Source organism: Artibeus jamaicensis, unplaced genomic scaffold (assembly GCF_021234435.1).
Source record: "Artibeus jamaicensis isolate MK-2021 breed Jamaican fruit bat unplaced genomic scaffold, CSHL_Jam_final contig_467, whole genome shotgun sequence".
In the NCBI taxonomy this organism is placed as follows: domain Eukaryota; kingdom Metazoa; phylum Chordata; class Mammalia; order Chiroptera; family Phyllostomidae; genus Artibeus; species Artibeus jamaicensis.
Window position 1 is genome coordinate 3,062,123 of NW_026521845.1, and position 22,584 is coordinate 3,084,706.

At 46.0% G+C, this 22,584-nt stretch overlaps 1 protein-coding gene across 1 annotated transcript in view; it reads left to right on the plus strand.

Moving 5' to 3' along the window:
- FMN2 (formin 2) overlaps positions 1 to 22,584 on the plus strand; it is a 262,700-nt gene that overhangs the window by 17,328 nt on the left and 222,788 nt on the right. The window contains 1 exon segment of the mRNA XM_053667283.1: positions 4,963 to 5,129. Coding sequence (XP_053523258.1) covers positions 4,963 to 5,129 — 167 coding nt within the window.

Sequence of the window (22,584 nt, forward strand, 5' to 3'; positions counted from 1 at the left end):
GTTCCCGGAGTTCTGGTTGCCCCAGAGGGAGCAGCGCTTTGTCCTGCTTTTCATCGAATCCCTTCGTGCTGTGGTCATCTTCTCCGAAGCTGGGCTCTGGGCTGAGTTCTCCTCGTGTGTCCTGTGTCGTGTGTTTTAAGGATTTGTGCAGTCATTTGCCTTTTCTGGAGACAACCCTAGATATCCATACCAATAAGCGTCTTCCCCTTCCTGTAGAACTTGCAGCATTTTGGATCTGAAACTAGACACGTTACGTTCTATTTGATTGTAATCGGCCTTATCTGATTTTTTTCTTATTCATCTAGGACAGGCCATCAATATATGATGATACCTGTATGTGATATCTTTGTATTTGCTAGCAGGAAATTTAAGCAATTACCACTAATGTCTAATTCTAGATGTGCTTGTCAACAACCTCATTTCTTCTCATTATTTCAGTTGATAGGTAATGTGGCATTCAGGGGGATTTTATTAGATACGTATGTCTGAGCTGTAACATCAGAAAAAAGTTTAACATAATGGGACTTCTGTTTAATTCTCATTTTGCACAAGATATGTAGCTCGGAAGAAAGAAAAACTTACGTTGATGCCTTTCAAATATTGCACTTGTATTCTCTTCATCCTTCAACCATAAAAAATACACAAAGGGAAAAAATCAATGATGTGCTTGCAAGCTCCTAAATTTATACATTTTAAACAGAAGATTGTAAGTGAATGATACTCTGGGACATGATCCTATAGGAATGATACTATAAAACAATGCAAAACTCACACTTCGTCCTCCCTTCCATGTGTGACCTGGGGTACATTACTGAAACATTTGGGTATTGGTTTCTTTGCAGGCAAGATTAGAGGGCTGAGCGAAATAATCACTAAGGTTTCTTCTGGCTCTAAAATACAGAACATGGAGGGTCGTCACTGACTTAATAGCAACAAGTTGTTATTATCTGGGTTCAATAAAAACAGAAAGCTACGTCCTTCCTCAAGGCTAGTTGCAAGTCTGTTGTCTGTATGGGAAAATTTTAGAGCTGATGGTTTCTCTTCCTGTTGGAGACTTTACTGTTTCCGGAAAATGGAGAAAGAGCCAGATATCCACGTTACCGCCAGTTGGGAGCCAGTACTTTGCATTTCCTCGACAAGAGCACCTGCCAACATTTTTCTCACTACTATATCATTATTTATTAAAGACAGGGAGCGTGTTTTCTTCGTGATGGTGCACCTAGAACATTGTGTGGCAAATGATAGACTCCTGAGTGCTTTGCTATATCTTGTCTTTGCAGCCTTCTCCCCTCCCCCAATTCCACTAAGGATGTTTAATTAAGATAGCATGTTCCAAAAAGCCTGCATTTTAAAAATGTTCCCTCTTGAATGCTGGTCATTGTAACTAGATTGTTAGTCCCTGCAGAGCACAGACCGCGTGGTCTATTTCTTTTAAATCTCAGTACAGAATGTTGGTCAGAAGCTTTCCCCAAAGTTGCTGGCCGATGCGGAGGGGGAAGATCCCTGGAATAAAAATGAGGAGAGTGGGTGTGCACCCAGTTTCGGCTCTGCCCCTTCCTGCTCAGGGAGGCGCCAGAACCCATTCATCCCTGTTAGTGTCTTTGAAATTGTGATGCTTAATTCTTGCTCAGCTTCACAAAGCTGACAATAGGTGTGGAAAGGACTTGACTTTGCGTAGTTCTGTCCAAAGGGAAGCTTTTCTAGTTTTCACAGTGTCGCTGCTCATCCACCCAACAGAACTCCAGTGCAGGCATGGACGAGTGTACTTCTTGCGTGTGCGAGAGGGTCACTGCATTTGTTGTGATGGTGTCCTCACACAGTGTCCCTCTGGCTGCTCTTGCCAGGTTTATCTTGCCCTGTGGTTTCTGCTTGGTAGTGCAGAAGGGGCATTTACAGGCAGTGCGGGGCTGCAAACCTGATTCTGTGTGATAAAGGCAGTGCTCTTTATTAACGAGGGTGTGTAAGTGTCCCTGGGAGAGAGGATCAGTACAGAAATAGCTGGAGAATATTAATGATTAGTAAGTTCCCTCACTGGCATTGGATGCAGATTATTTTTAACATGAATCTAATAAATTTAGTAAAACAATGAAAGCTTTAAAAAAACAAAATAGAGGTTAGGAATTACAGTAAACAGAGTCTTAAATACTATATTACCTTGGCAATATAATTAAAATCTATTGCATATAAAAAAACACCTTGGCTAAAGATATTTTAATTTGTTTGCCTTGCTTATTTTACTTTTTCAAATGCTTTTACAATCATACTTTTTCTAATGCTTTTAGATTATGGATACGTATTGATGATTTTATCGTTTACTTATGATTTTCTTCCTTTTTGTTGAAGCAAAATTTTGTATATCCCATTTATGAGTACAGAGCCCTTGAGCTGTAGCTTGAGAAAAATAACGGGTGACAATTTTTGGGCCCTGTGTCAAACCTGTGTCAACTGATGGTCATTGGTGGCAGTTCAGAGCCAACTGGAACCCCCCACTGGGGGTGTGCAAACAGCACTGAGTGTGATGTAGCAGCGCTGTGAGAACCACATGGCGGTAGACCAGCTCAGTAGTGTTCCGGTTCAGTTAGGAAGCAGCATGGCTGTGGAACAGCATGGCCGTGTGGTGGCCCTGGGGCACAGTGGCACTGGGCCGAGGCAGCCCTCAGGCGAATCCTCTAGCTAGACAGCTCTGTCCTGCCCTGCACTGATCTGCTTCCCTCCGTTCTGGAGAGATAGTTTTGGTGTTTCAGCTTCAGATGCAACTGCAACCTTAAGTTTTTGGTGGAAAGGGAAAGTGCAGTCCCCCCAAGCCCCTGGGGAGCTGACTTTTATACACTGAAGTCCCACCCCTGGTCTCTGATTGGTCTATCCTCATGCAAATGAGAACTCCAAATCCTAACAGTTTGATTGGTCCAAAAAGCACTGTTCTGATTGGTTAGAATGGAGCCACTCTGATTGATTGGTGAAGATACTGATGGAGCTATAGCTGCACAGCTCTGATTGGATGGGGAAAGCCTCAGCCCTTATTGGTTGAAATGCAATTCCAGGAACTCCCTGATGAGTTAGGGCTGACTCAGAAGGCAGAGACACAGTTCAGTGCAGAGGCAGGCAGCTCAGGGCAGGCTTCTCCCTGAGGTGTGGTTTGCATGAGAGACCACCCCTGTTTAGAAATGCCCACTAGGCTCTGCTTTTAAATTTGAGCCCAGGTAGCCCTTCTCTTTGGGTATCTTTTTTACTTGATGTTCACTTCTGTTATAAGCTTATTTCACTTAGTCCTCACAACAACCCTAGAAGGTAATGAGGATGATTATTTCTAGTTACAGATGAGAAAACTGAGGCCCAGGAGAGGCTGAATAACTTGGCTATGGCCATAGCTGTGTCAATGTGAGAATGTCCAAACCTTGGAGGATTTTTAGGAAAACTGATTTGAGCCCAACAGGATATGCTTAAAAGCAAGATCTCCACAGACTGAGAAAATGCTTCTTAGAATAGCCGTCTGCAGCTTCTATTTTTGTATGTAGAATGGAGGGAATGGAAGGAAGATTATATGAAGGCGGGAGAAAGCAAGGTGGGAACTGGATTGCAGGATGACTTCAGCCATCTGAAGCTGGTGTTATTTTTAGTGAAATCTCTCCATTTCTGTAGGCACTTGCAAGGTGAGGGTCTACACGGATTGGACTCTGACCACTGAAGGGCTTGTGAACCTTGGAGGCGTGATTACCCACATGAATTTTAATGTTTCTTGTGAGTCAATTTTAAAATGCTGCAATTAAAAGCACTCACCTAGGAACAGCTCACATAAAGTCAGGAACCTCTACCTAAAGCAGATCAGCTTGGCTTTGGAGAGAAAACTCCCCCAAGTTCATCCAATGAGAAGCAGGGTGCTGGTGGAGCAAAACGGGCCCAGCTAGGACCTAGAAGGGGGTCTGATTCGGTGGAGTGGGCCAGGGTGGGCTTCCTTTGAATCCTGATGACTATGCCAAGTCAATGCCAATGTAAGAATGTCCAAACCTGTAGGGAATTTTTATAAAGATTTTGTTTGAGTCAAACAGAGAATACATCTGGGAGCAAGATCTCAACAGACTGAGGTGGAATGCTTCCAAGCAGTTACAGTTTGCAGCTTCTTGTGTGCATTTGGAATTGAGGAGGGAATGCAAGGAAGATTACAGGAAGGTGGGAGAGAGCACTGCAGGGGTCAGATGACCCCAGGGCTAACAAGGCTGTGTGGTCTCTCGAGGGTGGTCAGGCTTTAGAGGGAGGGGTGTGCAAGGGGGCAGTTCAAAGGCGTGTTAACCCAGGCACTTCCACCACTCTATTCTCTGGGTGAGTCCAAGGTCCATACAGCACTGAGAACCAAGGGAGCAGGTGGCCCTGGGCCCTCTGAGGTCCTCGGCCACTTCTCCTCTCTTGTCCCTTTCAGAGCAATAATAAAAACACAAGTTTGGACCTACGCTCCAGTTAGGCTTCTGAGGTGCGTAGGAGATGTTTTTGAGTTTCTATCACCTTTGTCTTCAGGGTGGCTGTTCTTGCTGGTCAGCTCCCTCCCACCTCCCCCTCTCTTCTTCTCCGCCCCTCCTGCCATCGTCATGCCTGTCAGCCCCTGACCTTCCCTAGGCAAGTGGTGGTGACTCACTGCTTCCTAGGAAGGAGGCTTACCAGTGACATCCCAAATCTTGGGGCCCTTCCTTAGACGGGAGAAGATGTACAGGCTCCTAACATGACCCATCCTCTATTTGGAGTGGGAGGTGTTTGGGAGGATGGGAGGGAAAACCAGATCTGCCCTTTCCCACGCAGTCGCTCAGGCCTCTCTTTCTGTGCGAGTTGGAGAGGCTGCTTTCTGCACACGTCAGTAGCCGTGGCAACTGTGTTGCTGCTCCCTGGCTGTGTTTACCCGTGTCCTCTCCTCGGGGAGAGCTCTGAGGCAGGTGACCTGTCAGCGCTGCCTTCTAATCCCCATTCCCTCCGCAGGACGGACTCTGCTGGAGAAGCTGTTCAGCCAGCAGGAGAACGGGCCTCCGGAAGAGGCGGAGAAGTTCTGCTCCCGCATCCTCGCCATGGGTCTTCTCCTTCCCTTCAGCGACTGCTTCAGGGAGCCGTGCGGTCAGAACGCCCAGTCCAGCTCGGCCCCGTTCGACGTAAGTAGGAGTCCCGGCTGTCCCCAGGGCAGACTGCGTGGAAACAGGACTTGTGCTGTGTGTGGGCCCCCCACCCCATCGTTTAAACACCAGCGTGCGAGCCAGCCTGCCTCTACCCGGCCCCCCGAACTGTTTCTACGCTCGCCTTTTTCACCGGGGCATTCCTCCTTCTTTTTGCTTTTCCACCACAGTTTACATTTAACATTATTTTGTATTAGTTTCGGGTGTACAGCATAGTGGTTAGACGATTATAAAGTTTGCACAGTGATCCCCCTGCTATTTCCAATACCCTATTTCTGGCACCACACATGTTACTACAATATCGTTGAGTATACTGTTCCCTGTGCTGTCTGTTACAGCCCTGTGACTATTTCGTAACTGCCAGTTTGGACCCCTCCCCAATCTGTACTTCTTACTCCCTTCACCTTATACAGGCCCAGCCTCCCAACCCCCGTCTCCCCTCTGACGACCATCAGTCTGTCTCTATGAGTCTGTTTCTACTTGGTTTGTTCATTTATTTTGCTCTTTAGATTCCACATAGAAGTGAAACCATACGGCATTTGTCTTTCTCTCTTAAACATTTCACTTAGCGTAATGCCCTCTAGGTCCACCCATGTTGTTGCAAATGGTAAGATTTCTAGGATATTCTTTATTTGCTAATCCCCCTTTCCTTAACAGATGGCTACTCCTGACCGTTGTCTAGCCTGCTTTAATCAGTGATGATTTAAAGTGGCTCTGATCAGTGTTTCTGACTTCGCTGGTCATAGGCATTCCTTCAGAAGCAGCTCCACAGGGCAAGAGTTCTGGTCCCGGGGGGTCGCAGGTCTCCACGGGCCCTAGAACGCTATTTCATTGTACTCGTCACTCATCTACAAATAAAATATTGACATGAAGCAGCACTGTCTGCTTTCTCCCCCAGCTCCCTGTCACCAAGAGAGTTAATACTGCGGAACGGTAATTCCAAAGGCACATTCACAGTTCATAATGAATATCAGCATAGTTGGATTGGATTATCATTTTCAAGCCAGAGTATTACTAACCTTTCTCAGGTACGTGGTACATGTGTGACATTGGTTGTGATGAGTATATGAATTTCTCATAAGAAAATTAAAGGTCCGGTTGGCCCACGTGTGCTGAGGGTATCATGAAGCGGAGTTCTCAGGTAGATGGGTTATGGTTCCATTGCTTCCACCTGTTCCCCTTACTCTGCAGACCTCTTCAAAATGTATGTGCTTTTGAGTAAGGAGTGAAATAATGACAAATTTTGAAAGACAATGAAAATGAGTCTTGTCCGAGATCAAGATGCAATGTCAATGATAAAATGTCTCTCTGTGCTTGTTTTCCTTCTTTCTCTTCTTTACCCATTACAACGTGTGGTCTTCTGAGTCTCCCTTCAGTAATAGGAAAATAAATCACATAAAATAATTGTGAGATCTTGTTGACAGCATAGGTACTACTATGAAGGAAATAAACCCAAGTAATAAGACACGAAAGAAGATTTCCTAGGATGTGCTGAGACTTGTGAAGCTTCCTTCTTAAGACTTACCTATTTATGTATTTTTTAATGACATGGCAGCTAGTCACTGTGAGGTAGATCTTTTTCTTCTGTGGAAAGAATTGAATGGTTTAAGTTTTTTCTTCCCTTTTCTGTCTTTTGTGAGAGTTGTGTCTTATTGATAAGAGACAGTACCCAGGGAGTGTGGTGGGCTGAAAGTGTTGCAGAGCTGTGTTCTAGAAGATAGGTCAATTTGCAAGTTGGAATTAAAATAAATATGGTGCAAACAAAGGCAAACACTAGGTATGTCTAATGCTTGCTTTTTGATTAAAACGGTTCCCAGGTTGACTGCACATTCCTCCTTTAAACCTCAGAAGTACAGTGTTATTATTCATTAAATGCAGAATTGGAACAAACGGCAAAGAGTAAGATAATTCTAATCATTTTCTTCCAGTCACTGAACTGGCTGCTTCTTATCCCCTCCCTGCGCCATTGCGGTGTGTGAGAGACTAATAATTCCTCCCAGCCTTGTCATTTTGGAAGGCAGTGGGCTGGCGCAGAGAGCAAAAAGCAGACAGCAAACAAAAACCCTTAACATGCTAGGAAATAATTTTCACAGAATGGGCAATCTCTTCCCACCACCTTATGATTGTATTTTCCTCTTGCTTTATTCATTGCTATTACCCTGCACCTCTCACCAAACTGCACACAAAACAATTACAGAATTAAAGGAGCTCTGTTGAGAAACGATATTCCATAGACTTCAACAGCACTCCAGTAATAGAACCGTGCGTTTATTTTATGCGTGGTCTAGGTTTTCTCCAAAACTCCGAAGAGGTACCACTACAGGGAGGTGTGCAGACTGAGATATTAGTGGGGGAATGATGAGGAATGCGCTTATCTGTGGAGAGAGGTTTCTGATAATTAGTCTCTTTGCCGGGTTCTGGAAAACCGCCGGGGAGGATTGCTAACCAACGGTTCTCTCGGGGACAGTTGCCCTTCAAGACAGGGCTCCCTTTGGGAATGAGTTTATACCTGTTACTGTTCCCACCCCCAACTTGGCACCCTTCCCTAAGAACACCCGCCCCTGCTCTGCTCTCCCTTTCCTTTCTCCGTTCCCACATGTGGTTAGAGAAGCAGAGTTTTGATTGGGGATGTTACTGATTCTGCTTACAGATCAGTCTCCTCCAGCCCACCCTTTTGATTTCATCGAAATGTTTTATACATGCGTAGAGCCTGATATTTTGCTTTAGAAATGCTATCCAAAAGAAAGTCACATTTTTTTTTTTTTACATTTTACCTTAAAGTTTCAAGAATACGCAAAGGCAAAGAGCTTTGATTCATTATGTGAATTCAGTCACAGATGTTTACCAAATGCATTCTATAGGCCAGGCAATGTTTTAGGCTCCAGAGATATGTTAGTGAACAAGAGAAATATGATTCTTGTTTTCCCCCAAATTATATACTTTTCATAGTGGGAAGAGACATTAAAGCACACACACACACACACACACACACAAATAAAAGCATAGGTAATAGTATGAAGGAATTAAACCCAAGTGGCATGATAGAGTGAAGGGGGTTGAGGCAGGGTGAATATAGAGGGAAGCCTCACTCAGGAGTCACGAGATGAGGTCTAAGGGAGGGTCATCCTAGGAAGCTCAAGTGTCAAGTTCAAAGGGCCCAGGGAGGGCACAAGCATGGCCTAAGCAAGGTGCAGACTGAGGGCCTGTGGAGATGAAGTCTCACGAGACGAGGACAGAAAGGATTTAGGAGCCATGCAAGGGACATTGACTTTTTTTAAAAAATGTGGGAGCTTTTGGAAGGTTTTTATGCAGGAGAGGAACATATTCTGTATTGCACATGGATTGCATAGCCTGGCCTTTGAGTGGTAAAGTACAGCAGGCAGAAGTAGAAGCTGGACCACCAGGTGGGGCACTGTAGTAGTTGAGCAAGAGATGGTGGCGAGAGGTTGGGGTAGGTGGTGGTGAGGGACACGGAGCAGAGGCAGCAGGTGTGGGGTGGATTCTGGAGGTAGTGCTGGCGGCTCCTCTCCTGGGTTAGACCAGGGGCAACGAGAAAGGAAATCAAGGATGGCTTCTTGGTTTGGGGATTTAAGTAGTTGGTGGACAGTTGCATGGTTTATGGAGATGGAGAAGACTGATGAGTTTTAAGGGGAAAATGTTTTAAGGACAGAAGTGGTATTCATTAAATACTTCTCTTGAATAAAATTCTTTTCATTTAGAACACTAACACCTAGCCTATTACCTGCCAAAGGTTAGAGTCTGATTTTTGCTGAGTGGAACATCACCGACTTTCTTAGCTGATCAAAGTTAAGGCCATGCTACTCACAGTTATGTTGGCCATCCACAGGCTGCCAGCCCTTTTCATAGCCGTGTCCTCACAAACCAGAGAGAAAGACTGAGCTTCAAGTGCCTAGCAGGATTGTCTGCAGTCATTTTCCCATTTTGATTCCTAATCCAGGGACCTAGGAACTCTCAGCCTACTTCTTATTCTCAGTATCCTCGTGTTTGCCGTCTGCTTTTTTGTTTGTTTCTGCTTTAGAATTCAAATGGAAAGGATTCTAAGCTAAAACAGTTCTAAAGCCAGGAAGAGAAAACACAGAGAATATTTTTGCTTGTGACTTGCTAGATTGTATTGTTGAGTGGAAGATCATCGTGATTCTTTGCGGTCTGAGGAGAGATGTTTTTCTTCTGGAACCCATTGTAGTCATTTGTCTGACAGGTGTGGGGGAAAAAATCTCTCCTGGAAATTTTGCTCCAGTCTCCACCTTCTCATAAACCGAAAAACCTTTGCTTGTGACAATCACAGAACTGGAAGTTTTGGGCTCCTGCCCTGCCACCTGTGAGAGGACAGGCGAGTGCCCAGCCTGTTGCCAACCACAGACTTGGCTCATTGCCTGTTAGTTGTGAATGGAGGTCGTTTTGCAAGAACAAGTCCAGTATATGGCCCTTTAAGATCCCTATTCCTTTGAATGCCTTAATGCACATTGTGACCCCTTTTCTCGTCAGCAGCTATTTTCCAGCAAACCACAGTTATCTGACATAATTGTTGGTGATGCCTGAGCAAGCTCTTCTAAGATTTCTTCTGTCATAACTATGTTGGATATCATATTATTGCTTTACAGGCAAAAAATCAAGCAAGCCTACTTTGACTCAAGAATTTTGGCAGGAGTGTATGGTTATACCTACTCAGTCCTTTATCAGTAATCTTAAATGTCCTTTTCGTAGAATATTTTTGGATGCATGTTTTTGGGTGCCGGACCTTTTTTAGTTTGGCAGATCTGTTGATTTTGCGAAATAAGTAGCGATCCCCATTCTTATGGGCAAGAGCTCTTTGGTGTGTATTTAAATGGACATAGATTTGGATGAGGGTATTAGTGAGGCTCGAATTAAAGAAAAGGAAGACATGAGAGTTCAGTCCAAAAAGGAATAAAAGAAATACGACCTTGAACCTGTTGAGAGGTAAGTCAGTGATGATTACCAACAGCAGCCACTAGCAAAAAACTGATGAAACGTACGCTCTTCATTGTTACCAGTGGTCAGAATGAAGACTCAAGTGAACACATAGAATCGATCATTTATATTGGAATTAATTATTTTTCAGAGCAGGAAGAGGACTAGATGCTATTCAGTCAAAGTCACATAAATCTTTTTCTGAGAAGCAGTAAAATCTATGATACCTTTCAGCTCTAAGAAAATAAACATGTTTATTTGCTTATTTTTGTCTTTGAAACATTGTTTACACTATTAACTTTCAGAAAGCTGTTTTTCTTCTAAATTAAAATTATGCTCACTTTGCAGACCAGTTTTTGAAATTACTTTAGCTGAATAGTTCTTCTTGTAAATGTTTCTCTAATCTCAACACAGAAACCACTAGTACAATGGAAGGTTTTACTCACCAAAATTCATTTTGTAGCCATGGTTTACATTGATTTCATTAGCCAGGTAACCATTGCATGAATCCATGATAAGGAGGGTAACAAAAGGAAAGATACTTTTTCTTTGGACAGATACTTTTCCAAGGAAGATACACAGATGCCCAACAGAGATGAAAAGATATTCAACATCGCTGGTTATTTGGGAAATACCCATCAAAACCACGATGAAACAGCGCTTCCCATCTGCCAGAGTGGCTGTTATTAACAAGACGAGAAATAACAAGTGTTGGAGAGGTTGTGGAGAAAAGGGAGCCCTCATGCACTGTTTCTGGGAATCTGAGTTAGTGTGGCCACTGTGGAAAACAGTGCGGAGGTTCCTTAAAAAATAAAGAATAGTACTACTGTATGATCCAGCAATTCCTCTTCTGGAGATTTATTCTAAAAATAGGAAAACACTTATTGGTAGAGAGATGTGTACCCCTAGGTTCATTGCAGCATTATTTGCAATGACCAAACTGTGGGGAAAACCTAAGTGTCCATTAACAGGTTAATAGATAAAGACAATGGAGTACTACTCAGCCATAAAGAGGGGAAATGTCGCCAACTGTGAAAACCTGGATGGATCGTGAGTGTAGTATTCTCAGTGAAATAAGCAAGATGGAAAAGGACAAAAACCATATGATTTCATTCAAATGTGGATAGAAAGCAAAGAGGAACAAACGGGATAACAAAACAAACAAACTCGTTGGTACAGACAACTGCATGCTGGTTACCAGAAGGGAAAGGGGTTGGGGGTGAGGCACTGTGGGTAAGAGGGTCAGATATAAGGTCATGGAAGGAGCTGAACTTCAGATGGTGGGCGGGCAGTAGAGAACTTCAGTGTCGAGTTTTAGTCTTGTGCACCTGAAAATCATATAATGTTTTTAACCAGTGTTATCCCAATCAATTTAATAACTGAACAATTTCAGAGAGGGAGCTGTCATACTGATTCTGAAATCTAGTCTGTAGAGTGGAAGGTGCCCTGTCACTCGAATTGAGAAGCTCAGCCTCTTGGCTGGGACTCTCAGGCCCACAGGACTGTCGGGGAGGAGGCGCTGGGGGAGGAGGTGTTGAGGGGAAGACACAGGCCCATGTGACAAGGACCTTGGTAAGTGTACGGCTGAGGCGGTCAATCAGTGCCTGTGACGAGGGGGGACACATGATGACAGGACAGGATGACGGGGGCTTCAAAGGCAGAGAGGATTTTGCACAGGGTGGGCTTGGAATATTCTCTGGATGATTGTGGGCTCTGGGTTATGAGGCCATATTATACGAGAGGAATCGGGGCAGTCCCCTTGCGGTTCAGCCATCACCTGCTTGGATATGGAACTAATCTTTTGTTTATATACAAGTTAAAAAAATTTTTTGTCTATTCTATTAAAGTTGTACCAATTCCTCCCCCGCCCTTTGCCCTCCTCTGGAATTGGTCTTTTAAATTACCTTCTTAGGTCTGTCTGGCAGTGGTCTCCTGCCCAGTCTCCTTACTCTGGCCTTGTGGTTCTCTGTTCAAGGCCATGGGCCTCTCCAGGGTATATCTGGCAAGGTCTAAAGATGGCTTTGTTTATCATAATGGGGGGTGCAGCTGGCATCTGGTGGGTAAAGGCCAGAGATGCTGCCAAATGTTCTACAAGACATCCCTCCCTTCCCGACAAAGCTTTAGCCAGCAGAAAATGTCAGTAGTTGAGAAAACCCTGTGACGTGCATTCTGCATAAAGCCCTCAGACAAATACCAGTTCCTTGGACGTCCGTGATCTTCCTCCTGCCTTCGACACTGGCATGCGTGTCCAGCTCAAGACCCACATCCCTCTCTGGGCCTCCAAACGCATCCTCCACCTGATGAAACTGTCGGTTTCCTGTCCGGGACCCTGTGAGTACTTCCTGCTTCTGCTCCCACCTGTTAATCCCAGTGAAGTGTACCGACCTAAGTGGAGAGGAAAACTGTAGCAAACTTGAATGACCAGAAATTGAGTTTGCTGGGAAATAGCTGAGGAACTGCCATTTCTGGCAGTGCCTGCGGTAGCCAGGTGCAGGAGAGTCTCCTGAGGTGCAGCTGGAAAGAAGTCTTTGGCCTGGAGTTTTCTCTGTGGACCTCTGCTTCTGGGCTTATTGCCATTCCTTCTTAGTCTGTTTGCTACTTGTAATTTTACTGCTCTGATGATCACGTTTGCGCGCCCCCACACCGTCCTCCCTCCCCAGACCTTTCTGGGTGCAGTGGAATGTGAATGGAGAGTAGGAAACGCTAGGAGGTTAGGTGAGCGCCAATTGTAAAGGTGAATCCGTGTGGCCCACTTGGTGTCACGGCCACCGCCACTCCACAGTGACGACACGCTCTCCCTGGTGCTGCGAAGCGTAACTGAGCACAAGACTCACTCGCCTGTAGCTTTAGGTCTCTGTGTTCATGTGCGTCAACGTTTGGCCGTACAGAGCATGTGGCATGAAGGAATGAAAGTACCACCTTCTGTAGCGCCTCCCCAAAGAATATGGACGTCAGCTTCACACCGAGCTCCTAAGACGGGGAACCAGAAAGGGCGAGAGGCTGGTTGGCCCCACGGCGTTGCTCTTCTCTTTCCCGGACCTCACCGCAGGGAGTGAGGCGGATTTTCTTGTTGGATAATTATTGTGGGATAAAAGTTATTGAAAGGAACAATCAATAAATGCAAACACAAAGAATTCTCTTTACTATTCTTGGTTAAAAAGAGCAGTTTCATCTAATTTTTTAATTTATAAAATAGACTTTTTGCCTGAAGAACGCACTAAGTGGCTATGCAGCCAAAGTGCCAACTTGATTTCTTCCTCTGCAGACTGCTGACTTCTGCGGTTTTGAAACCAGTCTCCTTGTGTTAGCGACCTGTCTCTACCACAGGGCAGCGTGTGTGATGGGTCACGTTACGTCCGGAAGGCTTTCCATATATATTTAAAAAATTGTTATTTCCCCGGACTCCGTCACATTTGTTATTATCCCTGCAATGCTTGGTAACTTGTCCCAGGTCATCGCTCAGTGAACGGGAGTGTCACTGGATCCTGTAGTAATTGGTACCAAGTTTTTGTACATAGGAGTCTAAGAACATATGTTTTGAGATGATTTTATTTCTCAATTTAATATGTGACTCAGTACATTTCTAATATGTGCTGCTTTTTACGTATTTGACTTTTGAAGCCAGAAGAGGTGACTTCCTCCCCATTATTCTGAATTCCAGAGGACCATTGCAAAACCAGGGTTGTGGTTGTAATTTTCTCGACACAGAGTTCTCTGAGCTTAGAAGAAATGCTACCAGTGCTTCATGGATTTTAGAAAAATCTCCAACCATCAAGTTCACTGAAGTGCAGAAAAAGCAATTTTTATTTTTATTTGTTTATTTATTGTTTATTCTATTATAGTTGTCCCAATTTCTTTTCTTCCCTCTTGCCCACCCCACCCAGCCCACCCCTCTCGCCCACAGTCACTCCTTCCCCATTGCCTGTGTCCACACGTCACTCGTACGTGTTCTTCAGCCAGTGTCCCCTTCCCCTTCCTTCTGCCATCCCCCCATCCCGCCTCCCCTCCTACAGCTATCCGTCTCTTCCTAGAAAAATTGCTTTTTAAAAACACATCAGTGGCAGTCACGCTGTTCCAGGCCACGCCATTGTTTCTTCTTTGCGATGTGTTTTGTCTTTCCCACCTGGAACCTTTCATTTGGCCAACAGGGCCCCAGCGACTCGGAATTCATGTTGCATTGACAGGATGGACTTTTATTAAAATGGGTGACTCTGCCCAGCTTGTCTCGTCATGGCTTTTCTGATCCTTCACCTGAAGGTGCATTGAACACTAATTAGTGCTGTGGCTGTGACTCGCATTTCTGGTGGCCTTCCTCGCCTTTTCTCAAGGGCCGGGAGCGGGATAGCATCGTAAGTCTGCGGCAAAACAGACGGGCTGAGCGACCATCACCCAGCCAGGAGCTTAGAAGGTTAGTTTTTCCTCCTGACTTTTACAGCACTTTGGAAACCTGACCAACTTATTCCCTTTTTATTATCTTTATTGTCTAGAGCGGGAGTTGGCAGAGTTTTCCAAAGTTAGCCAGCTAGAAGGTATCTTAGGCCTTAGTAAATATGTTACAGTCTCTGTCACAGCTACGCAACCCCGCCGTTGTGCTGTGAAGGCAGACGTAACTAGTGTGTAAGCAATAAGTGTGGCTGTGCGTTCCAGCTGAACTCAGTTCTGGAGACAGGCAGCTGGCTGGACGTGGCCTGTAGACTCTAGTTTGCACACCCAGGTCTGTGCTCAGGTGAGGTAGGTGAAAAATGAGTTTATTGTGTGAGTTTGACTTTTCTTTCTGTCCCTCACCACGTGTGGTTACCCGTCAGTCACAATGTACTGAATTTTTCCATGAAAAATGCAGATACTCTCCTGTGCTTGTTGGCTTACTGTCAAAAGGATAGACATGGTGGCCCAGCATTTTTTTAATTTACTGATTTTTCAGAGAGAGCCAGAAAAAGAGAGAGAGAGAGAGATTTGTTGTTCTACTGACTCATGCATTCATCGGTTGATTCTCTTATGTGCCCTGACTGGGGATCAAACCTGCAACCTTGGCATGTCAGCATGGCACTCTAACCAACTGAGCTACCCGGCCAGGGCATGGCCCAGTATATACTGGGGGTGATGGAAGAATTCTGAGCTGTTCAGTGGTCGTCATGACCTGGAGCATAAAGGCTCAGCATGAGGAGGCACGGGCAGAGGGGGCGTCTTAAGAAAGGTGCTAGATGGCACCCAGAGCCATTTATGAAGGCTTCCTGAAGAAGAGCTTAGGAATTGGGGTTCAATCTTGAAGGCGTTAGAAGCTGCCAGAAGGTTTTAGGGGAAGAGGTGTGATGCGATCAGATTCATGTTTTAGAGAGGACATCGGGGTGTTCATGGAGCATGGACTGAGGGGCGCCCTGTGGGTACGGTTTGGAAGCTGGGCGATTCTGAGGAAGATGTTTTGATAATCTGGGGGTGGGGTGGGTGGGTGTTGGAAATAGTGCCTGCAACCATGTAAGCAGAAACTCGGAATGAAAAGAGTGTAGTTCTAATGATACTTAGATTACTAGCTGGCAAACCCCAGCGGATATTGGAATCACCTGAAGGACTTATTAAACCACACGTCGCTGGGATCCACCCACAGACGTTCTGATTCTTTGGCTCTCAGGTGGGGCTGGAGAGCTTGTGTTTCAAGCCAGTTTCCAGTAATGATGATGCTGCTGGTCCAGGACCATACTTTGAAGAGCGCCGCTTTGGAAGACGGAAGTGGAAAGACTCAGGGACCCGAAAGCAGAGGGGGAGGGCAGACACAGGGGAGGCCTGGATTTCTGGGAATGGGTAGAGGGTGGTGCTTTGTACTGTGTATAATGCCCAGGAGGAGCAGGTTGGGAAGACGGTTCAATTTAGGTTTCACTGAGTGTGTACTGAGGGATAGGTGAGAGTGATTGGTTGCTGGTGTCCGGGGGTTGGGAGAGAGATTGAGGACTTCGGCGTGGACACGCTGCCTGAGGCCGTTATGTACCGGACCGTGCCTGCAGAGCGAGAAGCAAGAAGCTCCCCACATACAGGTGACCATTCGTGCAACCAACAGGGGGAGGGGCTGCAAGGAGAGTGAGAGAGGCAGAACAGAAAAAAGGAAGATTAAACATAAAGTGATACCAAGTGTTGCCAAGAGGTCACGTAAGATCAAGGCTGAAAAGCAGTCACTGACTTTGCGAAACAGGATTGTGAATAACCTCGCGGGGAGGGATCAGAGTGGGCGCCGTGGCACCGAGGGCTGGGTGGAAGGGCGAGGGTGCCTGTGGGAGATACAGGGGGAGCGGTGGGGTGCGTGGTCGGCTCCAGAGGTTTTGTGTCAGGGAGAAGAAACATAGGGTGGGGTACAGGTGGGGAATGAAAGCTCATTCCTGCTTTTTTTTCTTTTTCTTCATCTTTTTTTTAAGCATGGGAAGGGAGTTAGAACACGTGTAGGTGCTGATGGAGAGGGTAGAGAAGGAAATGCTGAAAGGTAGGGAGAGAAAGGAGAGTTGATAGGTCCTGAGAAAGCTGGAAGGGGCGGGATGCATAGCACAGATGGGGGGATTGGCCCAGGACAGGAGTGGGAACACCTGTGTGAACACAGACCTGGGAAGAAGGATCCAGACAGAGGTGGGCTCTTTTGGGTGGGTGATGGGAAGTTGAGGGAGGCTGCTGGCTCCCTGTCCTCACCTTCTGCACTGGGGTAGGTGAGGCCAGGGGTTTAAAAAGCGGGAGACGCTTCCTGGGACACTGCAGAAATGGGGCTGAGAACTGAGGGGAAGGACACGGGCGCCTGCAGGGGCCAGGCGGACGGGAGGTAACGGCTCTGTCCCAGCACTCCGGTGGCGAAGGTGAAACCTTGCACTGGTCTGAGGTTGGTGTTTTGCCCGGTGGGTGCATCTTGATGGTTAGCGAGAGTAATAGTTGAGGATGTTGGTGTGGGAGAGGCGGCCAGAGTGGGCTACCCAGGTAGAGGACAACACCAGAGGTCAGGTGGTAGGAAGTTGGGGAGTCAGGACTCTCGAGGTCTGGAGGAGAAGCTTCAGGTAGGGTGGCTTTGTGAATCTTTTGACAGGTAAAGTGGTTTGTAGTGGTGATGTGGTAGAGAGTGTGAGCAGGTGAGTGGACTGCTGCCTGTAAGGTCAAGGTGAGTTCAGGGTCAAGGGCAGTTCGTTCACACAGCTGTGGTGCCATCCAACATTATGATGAAAGGTAGACTTTAATTTGGGAACGATTCCAGAAGGAGTCCTTTAATTGACGATAAATAAACTGATTTAGAATGATAATTCATACATGGAATGAACCATATGCATTTATAATACAAGCAGAAAGAAGGAGTTAACGTATGCAATACAGACCATTAAAATCTAGGTGGCTCTATTTTCATCTCAGTCCTTTCTTAGCAGGAAGCTGGGTAAAACCTTTTGCCAGATCTGGCTGGGAGATACATTTCTGTTCTTGTTGTGCGTGCATCCACTTCACGCCCTCTCCACTGCCTCCTTTGTGAGTTATGTGCTAGTCCTGGGTCCCATTCCAGTCTGTGACCGTCTGCTGGGCATTGTCAGTTACTTCCATGCCTCTATTTTTTAAAAATTGCCTTGAGTACTTAAAAACACACTATGGTTATTACATACCAGACACTGCCCTAAGAACTTTACAAATATTAATTCATTCAATCTTCGTAACAACTCTGATGAGATGGGTTTTACCCTCATTTTATAGAATAATGAACTTGAAGTACTGGGAAACGATGTTCATTCTCTCTCTTGCTTCAAGTTCAATTATCAGCACAAAGCCTTCGAAAACCTTTTGCACAGGGGTGGGCAAAAGCAGGTTTACAGGTGCCTCATGACGTCGTTTCTAGTTAACAAAGCCGTTGTAACAACCATAACCCGCATGTCTTTTCCACACAAACGCCTGTATTCTTGCAGTTCTGGCCGTCTCTGACATGAACTCGTCACGGCACAGGATAGACCCACGCACATGGCGCTTTCCTTCCTTCCGGCGCATATTCTGTGAAACGGTCACTAGGGTGTTGTTTCGGTGGGAATGACTTTTCCCCTGTGCTTTATTCTTTTACTTTGTGGTGTTTACAGGATTTTATATGCAGAACAGACTGATGTACGACTGATGTAGGTTAAATGCTTTGGGAACAGCATCTCCCACTTGGCAGAAGTTACTGATTTGTGATACTCTGGTTCACATTACGCAACATGCTCCCAGGCTACGGGGGGGATTTTCCTGTTTCTCCTGTTGCAAGCCGTGTATCTGTGCGCTGTCCTCACCTGATTGACTTTCTACTTGGCAATGGGACAGTAAAATGTCAAAGCTGGAGAAGTCCTTCACGGCGATTTCATTGAGTCCAGGTCTCTCAGTTTGACAGATGGGGTCCCGGAAGCTCGGACAGGTGCAGCGACTCACCTGTGGCGGACGTAGTTTCCACGGAGCCAGCACGTTGGCCTCCTGACACGCAGTTCCATTTGCTTCCCCGAGGGCCACACTGCCTCTGTTACAGAGGGAAAAGCTTTTCCCACTGAGATGCATTCTGACTTTCCTTGTGTGCTCAGTTGTTAATGGTCCCCATGCCTTCATTAAATGTAGCTGGGTAATGAGCATTTGCTTAACCAGTTGCGTTATGTCTGAGTCAGGTGACTGTTAGGAAGAATCTTGGACATTTGTGGAGATCACTGAAAGAGATGCTGGGGACCCAGCATACTGGGGACTCAGAGATGGAAGACAACCTTAGAAGAGAGTGGAGCTCAGGGTTAGCACCCGAGAAGGCTGAGTGACAAGAGAGCTCTGCCTGCGAAGTGAGGGCCGGAGGGTGCGCCTCCATTGCCGCGGGGAAGCGAAGACCCGAAAAGTGAGAAGTTTTCCGTGGCACTTCCGGTGGAGACCTGCTGTCCGAGGTTCCTGTGGGCGCAGGTCGGTTTTGATCAGAGACCGAGGGCACTGACCTCGGGTGCAGATCAGAAATGAGTTAGTCTCCTGCTGTCTTCAAAGTTGGGAGAGAGCCCGCAATGGCAGCTCATGTGCGAGAAAAGTGACCTAGTGAATGTTGTTTTCTGATGCTCGGATTCTCAAGGTTCCCGCTGAGCCGTGTTGAAGCCCCTCCTGACCCCATCAGGGCAAGGAGATAGGGGATCTTTGAAAATGGTATCGAAAGCATAGCCAAAATAGAACTCTGAGGTTAGAGACTAGAATAACGGAACTGCTCTGAATCTGAAAATTGCATCGTATTGTAAATGTTGATTGTATGTCGAGTGTATATATTTATTGAAGCTGGATGGGGAAGAGGACCTATGGACAAATGAAGAGCTATCCTGGGATCACTGGACGTGGTGGAGAAAAGCATTTTTTTCAGTATTATATTAAAAATGCAACCGATATACACTATGATAGGAGGTGTTTTTCAAATTGGAAATAGATGGCCGCAGAAGGCAGGCTGAGGTTCCAGATGGAAATCCTGTTAAGTACCTGAGAATTCTCCAACTCTTGACCAATAGGGTCTGGCCAGTAGGGGGCGCTCCGGAGGCAGGGTCTGAGATCTGGCAGGAAGTCACAGCTCTTTGAGGTGCTGGCTATTGGTGCTTCCAATTACTTACTTTCCCCCGGTGTAAACTGTGAAACAGAGACACTGGCCTACATATGCCGCTTTTCAAAGTACTTTAAAAAAGTAGACACTCAGGCATCTAATGTCTGATTTGCTGCCTAATAAAGTTTCGCTCTCAGTGTAGGCTGTATTGATTTGATATTTAAGAACTTGCCCCTGAATTAGAGGACACCAATCTGATAGCAGTATAGCATTATTTCAGTTGACAACCGTTATTGGGTGCATCCTTTATTTTAAATTTAATTTAAGTTTCAGTATGTGACTTTTATTGCGAGTACATCTTTAAAAAACGGTATCTTGACAAAGCAGGGATTTCACACTCCTTTTGGAGACAGGCAGCGAGGACCTGCTGGTGGTGCTGTTTCCCTAGAGTTGGCAGGGAGACGGGAGAGAGTGTCGTGTCCGCCCCCCCCCTCCAGGAACGGAGGAGAGAGTCAGAAAATTGGAACTTTTTTCTTGTTTCTATGACATGCCGTCGTATTGATTCCTTACTTACCATCTCTGTATATTTTTGAGAAAAGCAAAACATTCCTCGGCAACAGTTCTGGAAAGCTGAAAGTGGTCTTAAGTCTTTATATTCAACATCAGGGAAGCTTTTTTCTCCCTTTAAAAATATACCTCTCCAGAGTCGGCTGTATGGATTAGCTTTTTATGGCGCCAGTAACCACAAAAAGTACCGGTAGCAGCCAGCATTTGCATTTGCTCACTAAAGGCCGAACGCTGTGCTTGGTCAGAGTTTAACTTATCACGTCGACTGACTCATTTAAGTTAACTAGTTCATTTCTTTAATCCTACTTCTGTTTTCTGATGGGAACGCTGAGACTAGGTCGCTTGCCCTGTCCAAAGTTTCTAAGTGGCAGAGATGGAATCCACCCCAAGAAAGCTGACTCCAAAGCCGACTCCATAGCTTGTGCCTTCTCTTCACCCTCCAGGCGAATCTACTGCTGTGCGCTGTGGGTTCAAAGGTTCATCAAGAAACCCTGGCCTTGTTTCTTTTCCTCGGCTGTCACTCTGGTGTAAGCCGCCTTCACCTCGAGTCTAGACTCCTGCGGGGGTTTCCTGACTAGTCTCCTGGTTCCATCCTTGCCCCCCATTCCCTTCTCCAAACGAGGGCGACCATGCGTCACTTGCTGGAGATGCTTTACCCCTGGATAACAGCAAGGCCTACGAGGCCCTCTGTCACTTAGCTGCCTCCCGGCTACATCTGCAGCTTCATCCGCTGTTCCTCTCCGCCCCATCGTGTGCTACCAGGGCAGCTTTCTAAAATCGTAACTAATTCTTGGGCTCCAGTTCCAGAGAGTCTGGTGGACTAGGTCTGAGGAGGTTGCTCTCTGGATGCTGGGGTTTTTGATCAGCCCGGTTCGGGAAAGCCTCGCTCTAGAAAACGTGTTCTGTGACTATGAGTCATGGCTTAGATGTGGAGGCTGCTCCGGGCCTTTCTTCTTTAACTGCAAGGAGGTCCTGTCTTCGAATTCTCAGAGGTCTGTGCTCCACTGCTGGGCCAGAACTAAGCTTAATGATGGAACACTTTCCCCCGGCTACTCATTAAGCCTTTGGTTTACTTCTTGTGTGCAGTTGAGAAACTGCTAGGGGAAAAGGGGAGAGGGAGGGGCAGGGGTGGGGAGGGGAGGAGGGAGAGGGAGGGGCAGGAGTGGGGGGGAGGGAGAGGGAGGGGCAGGAGTGGGGAGGAGGGAGAGGGAGGGGCAGGAGTGGGGGGGAGGGAGGGGCAGGAGTGGGGGGAGGGAGAGGGAGGGGCAGGGGTGGGGAGGGGAGGGGGGAGAGGGAGGGGCAGGGGGGGAGGAGGGAGAGGGAGGGGCAGGAGTGGGGGGGAGGAAGGAGAGGGAGGGGCAGGGGTGGGGAGGGGAGAGGGGAGGGGCCAAAGTGGGGAGGGGTGGAGGGAGGGGGGGAGAGATATTAAGATTGAGGTTGAGTTGGTCTCCAGGGAGTTAACAGAATCTTCAGGGGAACTAATGTGCCCTTTCATTTCTTACAAGAACTTTCTCTGTCATTGTTCTTGTTTGAAAAACCTTGAGAAATATAAGATGCAGATATTCAGACTTGGAAATGAACACAATAAAACCCTATCTTAAGAAATATGAAATTTAATCTTATGTGATATTTGTTGTAATGCCAGGCAAACGTCCCCAGGTAATTGTCTTCCTTTTGCTTCTTTATTTATGTATTTATTGGCCTGTTCTTTTGAAATGTGCTTTTGAAGTACAAGGGGTTGTAGACCATTGAAATTATAGAATTTTAAGACTGAGGATAAAATCAAAGTCTCAAATAACCCTATAGAAAAATCTTAAAACCTTTTCAATAATCTTGTTTATAGGGTCTGCCTTGTAGGTCAAGAAGTTATTATGGACTGCATATATGGGTATAGATCAAGTTATTTTTCTAGATTTATTTTTACACATTTTAATATTCTACAATTCTCTACTCTTAATAGAGATATTTTTAATACTCTATAGTCTCTACTCTGATCACACATACCAAATATCCCCGATTTTGTCTGTGAGCTATTTACTTGTACATCACGTGTCCACATGAACTGAGCAAACTATTAACCTCGCATCGTTCCCTTTCTTTATTCCGTTGAGTCGAAGCGTTTCTGCCACCGTGATTTATTCTGTCGCGGTGTTGGTTCTTATTCCCACATTTTTGCCGAAGAGAATATTAGGTTGACATTTCTTCTTGGCCTGTCTCTGAGCTCAGCATATATGCAAATATAGCAACCGAGGTGCTGCGTTTTCATCAAAAATAGAACTCCTCAGCCACTTTCTGTAATTTCTCCTCATTCACGCCCAGAGATCCGAGCAGGCAGCGTTGAGCTCTGCCCTCTGCTGGTTGCTTTAAATTATGCAAGGAAAATCCTCTGAAGAGTATTCATTTCCA